Source organism: Mesoplodon bidens (genome assembly GCF_964165515.1).
Source record: "Mesoplodon bidens genome assembly, chromosome: X".
Classification (NCBI taxonomy): Eukaryota; Metazoa; Chordata; class Mammalia; order Artiodactyla; family Ziphiidae; genus Mesoplodon; species Mesoplodon bidens.
The window spans coordinates 80187636-80201219 of NC_138163.1; the positions used below are offsets into that span (position 1 = coordinate 80187636).

At 37.5% G+C, this 13584-nt stretch overlaps 1 protein-coding gene across 1 annotated transcript in view; it reads left to right on the top strand.

Moving 5' to 3' along the window:
* HDAC8 (histone deacetylase 8) overlaps window positions 1-13584 on the top strand; it is a 240343-nt gene that overhangs the window by 90961 nt on the left and 135798 nt on the right. The window contains exons 8-9 of the mRNA XM_081223206.1: window positions 3034-3206; window positions 5696-5790. Of these exons, the coding sequence (XP_081079332.1) occupies window positions 3034-3206; window positions 5696-5790 (268 nt within the window). The remainder of the gene's footprint in view (window positions 1-3033; window positions 3207-5695; window positions 5791-13584) is intronic.

Sequence of the window (13584 nt, forward strand, 5' to 3'; positions counted from 1 at the left end):
TTATCTGGCCCTTTGTGCTCTAACCCACGTTTACTTCACCAGCCTCACTCCCACCACTCCCTGCTCCAAGCCTTCATGCTCTGGTGTGTGCAGGTCCTTCTGTAAACCTAGTCCCTTACCCATAACCCCCACAACCCTCCCTGTTTCCAGTTCCCATACCTTCACCCCCATGTGCCTGTAAACTTCTCCTAATCTTTTTTTTTTCACTTTTTATTTCAAGATAATCATACATTCACAGAAAGTTGTAATGAAATGTACGGGGAAGTCTCTTCTTCCTACAGCCTCCTCCAGTGTTGCCATCTTGTACAATTATAGTATAACATCAAAATCAAGAAGTTGACATTGGTACAGTCTATAGAACTTATTCAGTCTTCACCAGTTATACATGCACTCGTGTGTGTGTGTGTGTGTGTGTGTGTGTGTGTGTGTGCATAGCTTTGCATAACCACAACCACCAGCACAGTCAAGGTACAGAACTGTACCATCACCACAAGGCTCTCTCATGCTACCCTTTTATAGCCACACTCATCCCTAACCCCTGGCAACTACTAATCTCTTCTCCATCTCTCTAATTGTTTCACCAATGGTATATAAGTGGAGTCATGCAGTACAGATTTTGAGATTGGCCTTATTCACCCAGCGTCATTCTCTTGAGATCCATCCAAGTTTTTTGCATGTATCAAGAGTTTATTTCTTTTTATTGATTAGCAGTATTCCAATGGTATGGGTGTACTGCAATTTGTTTAACCATTCACTTGTTGAAGTACATCTGAGTTGTTTCCAGTTTGGGTTGTTAAAAATAAAGCTGCTATGAACGTTCATGTACAAGTTCCTATATGAAAATAAGTCTTAACTTCTCTGGAATAAATGCCCAAGAGTGCAATTTTTAGATTGTATGCCAAGTCCATTTTTAGTTTTGACAGGAACTGCCAAATTATTTTTCAGAGCGGCTATACCATTCTATATTCCCACCCCAAAGGTCTGTATGATCTAGTTTCTCCACATCCTCACCAGCAATTTATATTTTCACTGTTTTTCATTTTAGCCACTTTGATAGGTGGCTCATTGTACTTCTCATCTTTTAAAACCTGACAAGAGTTACTCTACTTCCTCTTCTGTGCCATCACTGATATTTCATTTATCATTGTGTTTTAATTATTTATTGATATAGTCCGAGTCTTCCCCTCTGTTCTGAGCTACGTGAAGATAAGAGCTGTGCCATATTCGTCATTTTTTTTTCCTGCAGCATCTGATACAGTTACATACTGGACACACAGAGGGCACTCAGTAAATGTGTGCAAAGTGAGGGAAAGAATGAAAATGAAAAATCGTTAGTCTTGCTTGCCTCCCCCTCCTCCCCATTAAGCTGTAAACCTTTTTAAAACAGAAATCACACCTTCCTCTGTGTCTCCCAGCAGCAACTAATAGGGTGCTCTTTACGTGTAGCTGCTCAATAAATGTTGGCTAACTATTCAGGTGGCTTATCTTCCCTCCGCACCCAGGAGATAAGCACATGAAAGAGAGAATAGGCCTGAGTATTCCTGTATTAAAGATCGTATGTCATAAGTTTTATAGTATTCTTATGATCTCCACAATCACTGAATATTTGTCTGTGTAGATGAGAAATCAAAACAAAACGGTCTTTTGAGTCAAAGAATGCCTCTGCAACTGAGCACTTTTCAATAGTTTCAATACCCTGGTTACATATGAATTTTGGAGGACAGCATTTCATATCCCTGCATTCCTTTTGCAGTTTCAGAAGGATCTGGAATTTTTCTATTTTTGCTGAACTGGTATAATTTGACATATTGATTATGAAAGGGTCATTAACCCCAAACATTTTTTATCACTTTCTGACTCTGCATTTTCTCAACTCTGAAGTATGTTAATTTGCACTTGTTTATATGTCTCTGTAAGAGTTACTCAGGCCCTCGAGGACTGGTATATGTTTTGTCTGGGAGCTAGATTGTAAGCCCCTTGAGAGCAGGGACCTTATAACTCCTAGGAATGCATCCTGGACATTGTCAACATTCAATTAATGATAATACTAGAAACTTGCCTAAGGTCATCTGTCACAATAACAACTTCCTTTTCATCTCTAAGGCTTCTGTCAGGAAAAGCTCTTAGGTTGATTTGATAACATTGAATGATTCTACCCAAAATTATGCTCATTATTACCCACTACAATTTGTTCTTTAGAGTGCTTTCAGATTTATAATTTTGGATCAGTTATTATGGTCCCCTTCCCTATAATACCCTGGTTACATACAAGTTTGGGAGGGCTGCACTTCATAACCCAGAAGTCTTTTAGCCTAATACAAAGTAAGCTGATAACATCTATGCTTTCAAAGCGTTTAATTCTCTTCACCAACCCTCATTGATAACTAGGTGGTAAACTCCAAGTATGCTGACAATCTTAACTTATCAGAAATAATCCTTAATTCAGTGTATTGTCCTGTTTTCACAGATTATAAAATGGAGTAAATGTGTACTAAACCAGTCCTATGGCTGTTGAAGTTAAATTGATATGAATTTTTTTTCTTTATTTTGCGGTACGCAGGCCTCTCACTGTTGCGGCCTCTCCCGTTGCGGAGCACAGGCTCCGGACATGCAGGCTCAGCGGCCATGGCTCATGGGCCCAGCCGCTCCGCGGCATGTGGGATCTTCCCAGACCGGGGCACGAACCCGTGTCCCCTGCATCGGCAGGCGGACTCTCAACCACTGCGCCACCAGGGAAGCCCTGATATTAATATTTAAAGGAAGTCTGAGTTCTAAAACAGAAAAGCAAATTTGGTCCTTGGTGAGGATGGAGGTAGGGGGAAATTTTTTTGTAAGTCAGGTTTTTTGAGCTACAATTTACATGCAGTCTGATTTACCCCTTTTTAGATAGAAAGTTTGATGAGTGTGACAAGTTGGATTTTTTTCCCTTCACTATTTGCTGATTCAACTGTACCTCCCACTACCCTCCACAACCACCCTTAGACCAAACCGCCCTATCTTTTTCTGACATTTTGTCTCCTTTTTCTTTTCCAGTGTACTAAAGGAGGTGTACATAGCCTTTAATCCCAAAGCAGTGGTCTTACAGCTGGGAGCTGATACAATAGCTGGGGATCCCATGTGCTCCTTTAACATGACTCCAGTGGGAATTGGCAAGTGTCTTAAGTACATCCTTCAGTGGCAATTGGCAACGCTCATTTTGGGAGGAGGTGAGTACAAAGGAAGGTCACCAGGAGAATTTGTTGACCTTCCCCCATGTTTTGTCCATTGACACTGAGGAAAACTTGGCTTTCTTAGATTGGATAATACCAACATGCCCATGGTCCAGAAGCCTGAGTCAATGAACCTGCCACCTTCCCAGTTCAGCATAAGGAAGTACTCTGACACACTCCTCCTCAGCCTGGCATGTGCATTGACTCCATGGCACTCTGAAGTCTAAGTTTCCATTCCTGAAGCAAAGGTGCTTTGGTTAAAGGTGACATCAGATCTTATTAAGAATAGAGAATGTTAACCCCAGTGGACTTTGATCCATCTTCTCAGTATAGCCTTTGAGTCCCAGTTCTAATCATTATCTTTTGGAAACATACCACTAAAATTCTAACCCTACTCACATATAAGTAGTAAACACATGAATTAATTGAATATCTAAGCTGAATTCAAGAACAACTTCTCCCCCACTAAAAAAGCATGGATTTGTTACAATAAAGCAAAATTGAGAGATCTAAAGTGTCTCTTGGGCATTTTTGCCTTCAGTGTGTACTGATGTTTTGTATTACTTAACCATCAGAAAGCTGGGTGTATTCAATAGAAGCATTTACACATTTGTGAAAGGAACCTTTCACAAACCTCAACTACCTTTGTAGGTGCCTTGCTTAGAATCTTCTGTCTATCTGGCACAATCTTTATTACATTAGATGAATGGGCTGGTGTGTTAAAATAACATGGTCAAGCAGATTGAGCTTAAAATGTATGTATTATGGAAGCGCTAATAGTTTGTTGTTTGTCAAACTGTTGTAAAAACCAAATTAGAGGAGATTGTGGGAAGGCCTTAGGAAAATGAGTGAGCATTCAACACAAATACACAAGCCTGGTCCTTGGGTAGCCTCAAACCCTAGAGGGATCAAAATTAAAGGTGCTTACAAGAGACAACCTCTTATGAAAAGCTGGCGAGAGATGTATTAACTTCAACTCAAGGAAAAGATAAAATTGATAGGTGCCGCAGACATATTACTTTCCTTGACTGCACTAAAGACAGTGATTATGACACAGGTAGGGCCAGGGCGAAGCAGAAAAGCCCTTTCCTCAGTATACATCTGTGTGAATCTGACTTTTGTTTGAGGCTACAGCCTTTACTTAGCACTTTCAAAGCCTCTTTGCTTTCTCAGCCCCAAGTCTTGGCTTTTGAATATATAACTCTTCTTATGCAATATGTGTATTCCTGAAAATACCTGTGCATAAATGGAATTTTTGCAAATCAAATCATACTGTATGTATGCCAGAGAGAGCTTGCTACTTAAAACCTATGGGGACTCTTTTTGAAATCAAATAATCATACCCAATAATTTGATCTGATAAATTCAGATTTTCCATGTCAGGAGTGTTTAAAGTAATACCTGCACTATTTCACTTCAATTCTCAACCCCCAGTAACACGTAGACAATTGGCAGAGATGGCCACGTGCCCAAACTTCAGTGGATCCCATTGAGGCCAAAAAGACACATTGCAGAAGCCCCAGCATCCCTGACCTTTCAAGGAATAGAAAGGCTTAAGAAAAGGGCACCATATGTCTCAATCTATACATGTTATTCCAGTGTAATTATTAATAGTGTCCCTTTTTTACTCTTAAAAGTGTACCATTGTGGATGATAAATGATATGGTCACCCTACCTAAAATAGACCAGATTCTATTTCCCTCAGGCTGCACTGAGGTTAGGAAATCTTTCCATTTTATCCTTACACTCTTGGAATTTAGTTAAAGACGAAATGTTCTAGTGCTTGCATGGCAGAACACATCTATTCAGCACAAAAATATGCTGATTATTAGCCAGTATAATATGGCTGCTGGGTGACTGTGACAGGACCTGACGAGGTGAGTCAGAGCGTCAATCAGCAGTCCCTTTCTCATCTCATTCTCTTTGATCTCTGCCACTAGACCTGTATTTTGTGGAGAAAAGGAATGCTGAAATGAAAAGAAAGAAGTCTGTTTCTGTCAGCATTTTCCTTTTCTCTTTCCTGGAGGTTTCCAGGGCTATATCTGCCAATGGCTTTAATATACAAGTCACATCTAGCAGTCATTTTATAGAATTGTTACAAAATTCATCACAGAAACCTTCACTTTGAGTAGGTCACCTCAAAAGATCTGGGTTCCAGGGATCTCAGTCTTACCAATGACTCTTGGTGGAATTGAGGACCTTGGAGTCCTTGGGTGCATATTTGTTCAGAGATGAGGGCCTTTCTAATCTTTGTAGGCCTTGCACTTCCCAGTTCCACATTGTGCATGGTCTGACTGGTTCACTAAAGACTGCCTACTAAGTGGTTCAAAAATATCATAAAGAGATGTTTAGGTGAAATTCTGCAAGTTAGAATTATCTTTCTAGCCCTTTTGTTAAAACATTTTTCTCTCCTTCCTTACCCCCCTTCCCTCTCCTGCTGTTCTGTGACTATTCTTTCCTAACTTCACAATTCTTGATGGAGACAGGAGGCTATAACCTTGCCAACACGGCTCGATGCTGGACATACTTGACCGGGGTCATCCTAGGGAAAACACTATCCTCTGAGATCCCAGATCATGAGGTAAGTAAGGCTCTGACAAGTCCTCTCTTCTTTAAGGGGAAGAGCTGAGTCATTCCACCTAATCAAAATCACGTCCTCACCACTCAATACCGTTTTGTTGAGAGACACTCCAATAACAATAACACACTGTCTTGGCAGAATAGTGGACTCTTGTTCCAAAATATCCAAGACCTTCTGCCTTTTTTTACAAGAGATCTCAAAGGCCAACCAACTTTAATTTCTCAATTAATTACAGAGACTGTGGGAAGGGGTCACCTGTTCACACAAAGAACTCTTTGGAATATGTGCATATTTTCATCCCCTAGACTCAAAAAAGAAGGGGCAATTTTTTTTAAATGTAGAAGCTGGGTTCTCCTCTATCTTTAAAAAGTCCTATTGGTGGTATGTCAAACCTCTGTTCTTTGGTGGTAGTCCTGGTCTCTCAATTTTCTTTGGCTGATGTAAAATTTAAAAAACACACAATCACCACCAAGACAGGTCTGGTATTTTTCCAGCGATTAGTGGTGCACAAAAGTTGGGGCAGGACCATCCAAAATGTGAAACATGTCATTTGAACCTTTGCCATTTTCTTTAGTCATATGAGATGGGCTTTATGTTTTCCAAGGCATAGATGTCTGTTCTAGTTTTCTCAAAACAGGTGTCATAGAAAGCTCTCTGAGAGCTGTGAGTGTGCTGATGATCCCCTTTATCTGAAGGTGTACCCCTTCTCTTCCCACCCACCCTGACACCTGGCAGGAAGCATGTTATCACAGATCAGGATGTGTAGCTGCAGGCTTTAGACTGTGACTTATAATAATGAATCAGTGGCTGCAGCCCCACCTTCTCAAGCCATCTCCCAAGGAGTCGATATGGTACTTGGGTTATAACATTTTGATTCCTGCTCGATGCAGAAGCTGTACACTTGGGAGCATTATGCTTTTACAAGTTACTATTATTTTTTAAAAACTAGAAACAACTTAAACTACTCTCCTTCCAATTTTCTTCTAACCATAGGTGAGGTATAATATGTATCTCAGAAAAACCACTCAATGTGTCTAGAATACAAATAGAAGGCACTCTATAATTTGAGACAATTTGCTGGTGTCAAGGTTAATAGAAGTCTCTTTTCTTGACTTGACTTACCTTTATTCAGTATTTGGAAGCTTTATGAAATATAAAGGTAAGCGAACAAATTACATTTGTGAACAAATTTAATCGCTGTTATTGCCGTGGGAATATCTCAGATTGCATTGCAATTTAAAGCGCTGAGACTTTAAAAACTGATCAAGTTATATCAAAAAGTAGTTTTAAGATGTAGAAGCCTGAATTGAGAATGAGTGTTCTGTTCCTAGGAAACAATGCAAATCTATAGATTCATCTATCTTAAAAGGTTGATAAAATTTTAATAAAGGTGAATACTGCCTCTGGTACCTGGAGATGCCTGGCTGGTTGTGGACTTGGCCTTCTAGATAGACATGTCCTGTCTTTATACTGATATAGCCTGCCAGTTTAAATGGGATATAATGTACGTCAGGTGCCACAGTTCTTGGCACACAACAGGCATTTTTGAAATGCAAGTTTTCTCCTTCCCCTTTGTATGCACCTAACAACTTCTGATACCCAGACATTTATGACTTCGTCATTCATAAATTTGTCCAAACCCTTTCGAATCCCTTCTGTCATATCCTTCTGGTATAAGAGATGTGAGTCATCCAAGAGGGAACAAAGAAGAAAATTGAAATGACAGTCTTCCAGGTACAATAAGATAACATTTTAATGAAAATTGCCAAAAATAGCCCACACAGTGTAAAGGCATATATAAGTTTTGTGCCACAATACACAGTTACACACAAATATCCTTGCAGTCCTCTATAATCAGATCAACAAATGGTGGCTCAAAAAATATTTACTGAGCACCCGTTGTGTGCCAGGCACTATGCTAGGTGTCTTGGAAGATACAAAGACACTAAGACCTCATCCCCTACCTCAAACAGCCTGGGATAAAGGGGGGTATGAGTACTGGGGAGATATGTAAATACACAAATAAATATATTACACAGCAGAATAAGAACCACAAGACTATAGGAAAAATGGCTATGGAGATGTGCCTCAGATATAAAGGGGATATAAAGGAGTGCACAAAATACCCTGCCCTCCATGAGCTGAAAATGTAATTGAGAAATCTAATCGGTGAAAAGGTCAGGACAGTGCAGCAGGCAGCCACAGTCTGCTGGCTAACCCCCTCACTGTCTTCCCTCTCAGTCTCGGCTTTTGTTCTTCTGTCTCCTAGGATAATAATCCTCCTCCTCCAGATGCCCTTTCCCCACCTCTCTATGATCTTCCTCAGTCCAGCTTAAAGCCCTATGCCTTTAAAAATCCCTTACCTAAATATACCAAGGCCCTTTGAGCTCTTCCTTCACATTCATTTGTTCTTTTCATTCCTTTACCAAATATTCATTGGGCCCATACTACTTGCCAGGCCCTATTCAGACCTGATACAGGGATACAAAGACTAACAAGATAAGCCCAGTGCCCTAAAAAATCTCATCATCTAATAGAGGGGACAGAACAATGTGCTCAACCCAGGACAGATGAGGAGCGTAGAGGAAATGTGTCACCAAGACTTTAAATTGAATATTGGAGGTTGACTGGGAGTTTGCCAGGTGAAGAAGATGGAAAGGAATTCTGGGCAGAAGGAATAGAAATTGGAAGGGACCTGGTGCCTCATGGGACCAGGGAGAAGTTTGATATAGTGGAACACAGGGTTTATGAGAGAGAGAGAAGGATTAAGGCTTGAATGGAAATTGGAGCCAGATTATGAAGAGCCTTGAATGATGCACTAAAGAGCTTACACTTTCTTCTGTGAAAACAGATGAGCTTTGGTCTTTAGAAAGCTCATTTGATAGAGCATGGAAGATAGATTGCAAAAGGGAGAGAGCTGAGAAAGTCAAACCTGTTAAGAGGTTCAAGGACACTCCTATCACGCTCAAGTCTGTACCATTCCTTTGGTCATCTGTGGTTTCGGTTGTCTGCATTCCCCTTTAGTGCTCATCAGAGTGTTAACACCCACCAAGTTGGTGTTCATTCATTGAATGAACAATTGAATCAATGAGTGTTTGAATAATAAGTGTCTCAACATTCATACAGGAAAACTTATATTTTTAAGATGGAAGAATTGGAAGCATCATCTAGCCTTTTTTCTGGAAACTATTTAACCCCAGTAGCAACTACCCATTCTTTGCAAGAAGTACCACCTATCCCAGTAGGAAATAGATGTATCCATGGGAAAACACTAGATCACCAATGAAAGGAAGAGAGTTGGGAAGGCAAGTATTGGAAGTGATTAGTGGTGAAATTTCAGTCATAACCCTCATGAGATACAAAACCAATCATGCCCTAAAGCCATTGATCAAGGAGTTAGTTCCAGCCCAGGAATCGGGGAGCCAGGTTGGCCAGCCAGGCATGGAATAAGGAGGCAATCCCACTGGAAGAAGAGTTGGGCCCAGCGGGGAAGGTGAGAGGAATGGACCCTGCCCATATGACTGGCCCAAGTATCTCTACCATAGGGAAAGCCCAAAGGTGACATGGGGTCCCATAAAAAGACCAGTATGTGGCTAATTTAGCAAATCATCCACTATGTGTAATAAGGCTTATGGACTATTATATAAGAATGTTGTGTAATCCAGTAATACTATTTGGATCCTATAATCTAGGATAGAGTAAGACAATTATATTATAGACAGTTATATTCATTTATATGTATATGTATACAGATATATCAGGTATGTGTACATACCTGAATCATAAAGTAGATCTTTAAACAAAATTTAGTGAACAAAAAATATTTATTTAGATAGACTCCTTTTGATGGACTGGTTAGACAAGTTATGCCTCATTCATATGAGGGAATATATATAGCCACTGAAAAGAATTAAGTTGATTTATATACAAGTGTATGTTACTAATGTAAAACAGTCTTGCATTGCAGTCTATAGGTTTCAGTGAATTCATAGATTGACTTGGGGCAAAATAGTATCTTAATATTTACTCTTTCAGTACATGAATTTGCTATCTCTTTCCATTTACTTAAGTCTTTAATTTCAATTTTTAATTTATACTTTTCAGTGAACAGGCCTTACACAAATTTTGTTAAATTTATCCCTAAATATTTCATGACTTTGATGTTGTTATAAATGGTATTTTAAAATTCAATTTCTAATTGTTTGTTGCCAGAATATAGAAATACAAGTACAATTGATTTTTTTATATTTATCTTGAATAATGTAACATTGCTAAACATTAGCTCTAGTAACTTTTTTGTAGATTCTTTAGCATGTTCCATGTATACCAACATGTCATCTGTGAATAAAGAGACTTTTACTTATTCCTTTACAATCTTCATGCCTTTTATTTCTTTTTCTTGCTTTATTACACTGGTTGGGACCTCCAATGCAATGTTGATTAGAAGTGGTAAGAATGAACATCTTTGTCTTGTTCCCGATCAGTGGGGGAAAGCACTTAATCTTTCACTATGAAGTGTGAAGTTAGTGGTAGGGATTTTTTTTTTAATATCCTTTATTAGGTTGAGGAAGTTCCTTTCTATTCCTAATTTCCTGAGAATTTTCCTCACAAATGAGTGTTGAATTTTGTCAAATGCTTTTTCTTCATCTATGGAAATGGTCATATGGTGTCCTCTTATTCTGTTATTACAGTAAATTGCATTCACTGTTGCTTTTTTTATGTTAAACTAACCTAGCATTCCTGAGATAAACCCTACTTTGTCATGGTATACTACCCTTTTTATATATTGCTGGATTCAGTTTGTTGAAATTTTGTCAAGGATTTTTGTGTCTATGCTAATGAGGGACATTGACCTCTTTTTTTTTTCTTTTCTTTTCTTGTAATATCTTTGTCTGGTTTTGATATCAGGGCTATGCTGATCTTATAAAATGACTTGAGCAGTATCCCCAAGTTCACTGTTTTCTGAAAGAGTTTATGTAAAATTGATACTGTGTCTTACTTAAATGTTTGATAGAATTTGTTAGTGAAAATATTTGAGCCTGGAGTTTTGTTTGTGGGAAGGTTTTAAATTATGAATTCTATTTCTTTAATAGTTACATGGCAAGTCAGATTCTCTATTTCTTCTTGCTTCCATGTTGATAATTTGTCTTCAAGGAATTTGCTTATTCACTCATAATTTTCCCTTATTGTTCTTTTAAAGTCTATAGGTCTATAGGAGCTATAGTGATGTCCCCTCTTTGATTCCTAGTATTGCTAATTTCTTCCCTTTTTCCTTGATCATTTTAGCTTATGGTTTAACAGATTTAGTGAACTGTATTTTTCTCAGAGAACTAGCTTTTAGTTTTATTGACTTTTTCTCTTTTCTATTTCATTATTTCTGCTCATATCTTTGTTGTCCTTCCTTCTACTTATTTTGCATTGATTTTTAGTTCTTTTTCTAGTTTCTTATGATAGAAACTTAGTTCATTGATTTCAAGCCTTTCTTCTTTTTTAATATAAGTATTTTATGCTGCAAATTTGCATCTAAACACTGCTTTAGCTGCATCCCACAAATTTTGATATTCTCTTCATTTCCATTTGGTTCAAAATAGTTTCTAATTTTCTTCTTTGATGTGTTATTTATAAGTGTGGGTTTTTAAAAATTTATTTCCAAATATTTGAGGACTTTCCAGATATTTTTCTATTTATATTAACTTTAATTTTGTTGTGCTCAGAGAACATACTTTGCATGATTTTAGTCCTTTTATATTTATTGCAATTTGTTTTATGGTCCAGCATATGATCTATCTTGGTGAATGTGTCACGTAATTTGTAAAGAATGTGTACTTGGCTGTTGCTGGATAGCATTTTCTATCATTATCAATTAGGTCAGGTTGGTTGAGAGTACTATGTCATCTATATCCCTACTGATATTTTGTCTGCTTGTTCTGTCAGTTACTGAGAGAGTTGAAATCTCAACCATGATTTTGGACTTGGCTATTTTTCCTTTTAGTTGTGTCTGTTTTGGCTTTATGTATTTTTGAAGCTTTGTTATTAGATGTATACACACTTAGGGTTGTTATATCTTCTTGATGAATTGACCCCTTTATTATTAAGAAATATCCATCTTTATTTCTGGTAATATTCCTTGTTCTAAAGTCTACATTGTCTGATTTTAATATGGTTGTACATGCTTCATTATGATTATTATTTGTATGGTATATCTTTTTCTGTCCTTTTACTTTTAAGCTGTTTATGTCTTCATATTTACAATGGATTTCTTGTATACAGCATATAGTTGGGTCATGATTTTCTTGTCCAGCCTGACAATCTGCCTTTTTTAGTTGGCATGCCCAGACCACTTATCTTTAGATTAATTATTTATACCTTCAGGTTTAAGTCCATCTTCCTATTTGTTTTCTATTTGTCCCCTCTGTTGTTTATTTCTTACTTTCTATTTTCCTGCCTTCTTTTGAATTAAATGAATTTTTTAAGGATTCCATTTATTTTCTGTATTTGCTTATTAGCTATAACTCTGTTTTAATTTTTTGTGGTTGCTCTGGGGTTTACAGTATGCATTTTCAACTTATCATAGTCTACCTTCAAATAATATTACACTACTTCATGTGTAATATAGCACCCTTGTGACAGTATTCTTCCATTTTTCCCTTTTACTTCCATGTGCTATTATAGTCATATATTTTACTTTTGCATATGTATAAACCCCATGATACATTGTTATTATCTTTTAAACTGTCAATTATATATTTTAAACTTTTAAAATATTTATTAATTCATTTAAAATAAGACTAATATTGCCTGTGCATGTTAGCACAAATAACATGTTGTAATTTTTTTAAAAAACTGTATTTTCCAAGACGAAAAGAAATCTCATGAGAAGAATGGTAATGCTATACATTTTTGCACAACTCTATAACATCTGGCTTAATAGATGACAGCTGACTTCTCATACCTGCTTCTACGTTCAATGTGTTTTGATATTATTTTTGTTAATGTATATGGAGAAAATCCAACTTCACATAGATCTGTAGATGGAAAAGGGAAGTGTATGTTAATAACCTTTACAGGTCGTTATGGATATTCTTCTTTGATACTACACAAAAACTCTACAAATGGTAGTTTCTTAAAGGTTAATGCTGTGTGGAATCTGAAAACGTATCAGTGAACTTTGTATGTACTGTTACATTAAAATTCATTGATCATCTTGTACTCTGAAGGGATATTTGACCCATCTTATTCATATTGATTATTTGGAAAATATCGGTTCACTAAGTTATACAAACATTACAAATGTGGAAACACTTTATGCAGTACCAGAAATCACATTAAACTGATATGAATGCTGATTTCATTGGAACAAAGCTTAAGTTTTGGGAAACTGTCAAGCTTATAGTGGCAGAGTGAAGTTTTTCAAAATTCTGATTTTCATTTAAAAACGTGTGAGGGACTTCCCTGGCAGTCCAGTGGTTAAGACTCCACACTTCACTGCAGGGCGCACAGGTTCGATCCCTGGTCGGGGAACTAAGATCCCACATGCTGTGTGACATGGCCAAAAAAACCAAAGTGTATATTATCATTGGCAACGAATAGTGTCAGTTATTGATATTTAACCTAAATTGGTAGGCTCACTTCATTTTTGAGAACATATCTGCCAAACATCCGAGTATTTAAATCATGGTTTCTCCATTAGTTATTCTTCCTCACAAAAATGGTATTCCATGAAAAGTAGCTGTTTAGGTCACAACTTAATCACAGATATGCTTTTCCTCAAGACAACTTCCTATTTTGTCACAC